Source organism: Corvus brachyrhynchos, unplaced genomic scaffold (genome assembly GCF_000691975.1).
Source record: "Corvus brachyrhynchos isolate BGI_N302 unplaced genomic scaffold, ASM69197v1 scaffold1061, whole genome shotgun sequence".
Classification (NCBI taxonomy): domain Eukaryota; kingdom Metazoa; phylum Chordata; class Aves; order Passeriformes; family Corvidae; genus Corvus; species Corvus brachyrhynchos.
Genome location: NW_008236140.1, coordinates 18,547 through 19,968, shown reverse-complemented (window position 1 = coordinate 19,968; position 1,422 = coordinate 18,547). Strand labels below are relative to the sequence as shown.

Here is a 1,422-nt window from a genome sequence, read left to right as displayed (position 1 = left end):
AGAACGCCCCCAGAACCCTTCCAGGACCCAGCAGGAGCCCAGAACACCCCCAGAACCCTTCCAGGACCCTGCAGGATTCCAGAACTCCCCCAGAACCCTTCCAGGACCCAGAACGAGCCCCGAACACCCCCAGAACCCTTCCAGGACCCAGAACAAGCCCAGAACTCCCCAAGAACCCTTCCAGGACCCAGAATGAGCTCAGGGCACCCTTCCAGGACCCTGCAGGAGCCCAGGAACACTCCCAGAACCCTTCCAGGACCCTGAAGGAGCCCAGAACATCCCCAGAACCCTTCCAGGACCCTGCAGGATCCCAGAAACACCCCCAGAACCCTTCCAGGACCCTGAAGGAGCCCAGGGCACCCTGGAAACCCTTCCAGGACCCTACAGGATCCCAGGAACACCCCCAGAATCCTTCCAGGACCCAGAATGAGCCCAGAACCCTTCCAGGACCCAGAATGAGCCCAGAACACCCCCAGAACCCTTCCAGGACCCAGAATGAGCCCAGAACTCCCCAAGAACCCTTCCAGGACCCTGCAGGAGTTCAGGGCACCCCCAGAACCCTTCCAGGATCCCAGGAACACCCCAAGAACCCTTCCAGGACCCAGCAGGATCCCAGAAACACCCCCAGAGCCCTTCCAGGACCCTGAAGGAGCCCAGGGCGCCCTGGAAACCCTTCCAGGACCCTGCAGGATCCCAGAAACACCCCCAGAACCCTTCCAGGACCCTGCAGGATCCCAGAACTGCCCCAGAGCCCTTCCAGGACCGGAGCCGGCCGGGCTCGGCCGATCCCGGGGCGTTTCCCGCGCTCACCTCCCGAATTTGTCCCTCCGGCGCAGATCGGCGCCGCTGCTCAACAGCAAATTCAGACATTCAACGTTCCTGGCGGCGGGAGAGAGGAGTGAGGGCCGGAAAACAGCGGGAACGGGAATTCCGGGAATTCCGGGAACTACGGGAACTACGGGAACTGGAACTGCGGGAACGGGAACTGCGGGAATCGGAATTCTGGGAATGGGAACTGCGGGAATGGGAATTCCAGAAATGGGAATTCTGGGAATGGGAATTCCGGGAACAGGAACTGTGGGAATGGGAATTCTGGGAATGGGAACTGCGGGAACTCTGGGAATGGGAATTCTGGGAATGGGAACTCCAGGAATGGGAATTCCGGGAATTCCGGGAATGGGAACTGTGGGAATGGGAATTCTGGGAATGGGAACTGCGGGAACGGGAACTGCAGGAATGGGAGTTCTGGGAACAGGAATTCCGGGAATGGGAACTGCGGGAACGGGAACTGCGGGAATGGGAATTCCGGGAAAGGAAACTCCAGGAAAAAATAAGGATTTCTGTGCCCCCAGTTGTGTCCCCACATGCCCCCAGATGTGTCCCCAGAGGCCCCCACATGTCCCCAGATGCCCCCAGATGCCC

General features: G+C 60.1%; 1 protein-coding gene across 1 annotated transcript in view; it reads right to left on the bottom strand.

The window, feature by feature from the left end:
• LOC103614444 (serine/threonine-protein phosphatase 6 regulatory ankyrin repeat subunit C-like) overlaps positions 1-1,422 on the bottom strand; it is a 33,088-nt gene that overhangs the window by 23,134 nt on the left and 8,532 nt on the right. Inside the window, exon 9 of the mRNA XM_017731451.1 lies at positions 811-879. Coding sequence (XP_017586940.1) covers positions 811-879 — 69 coding nt within the window. The remainder of the gene's footprint in view (positions 1-810; positions 880-1,422) is intronic.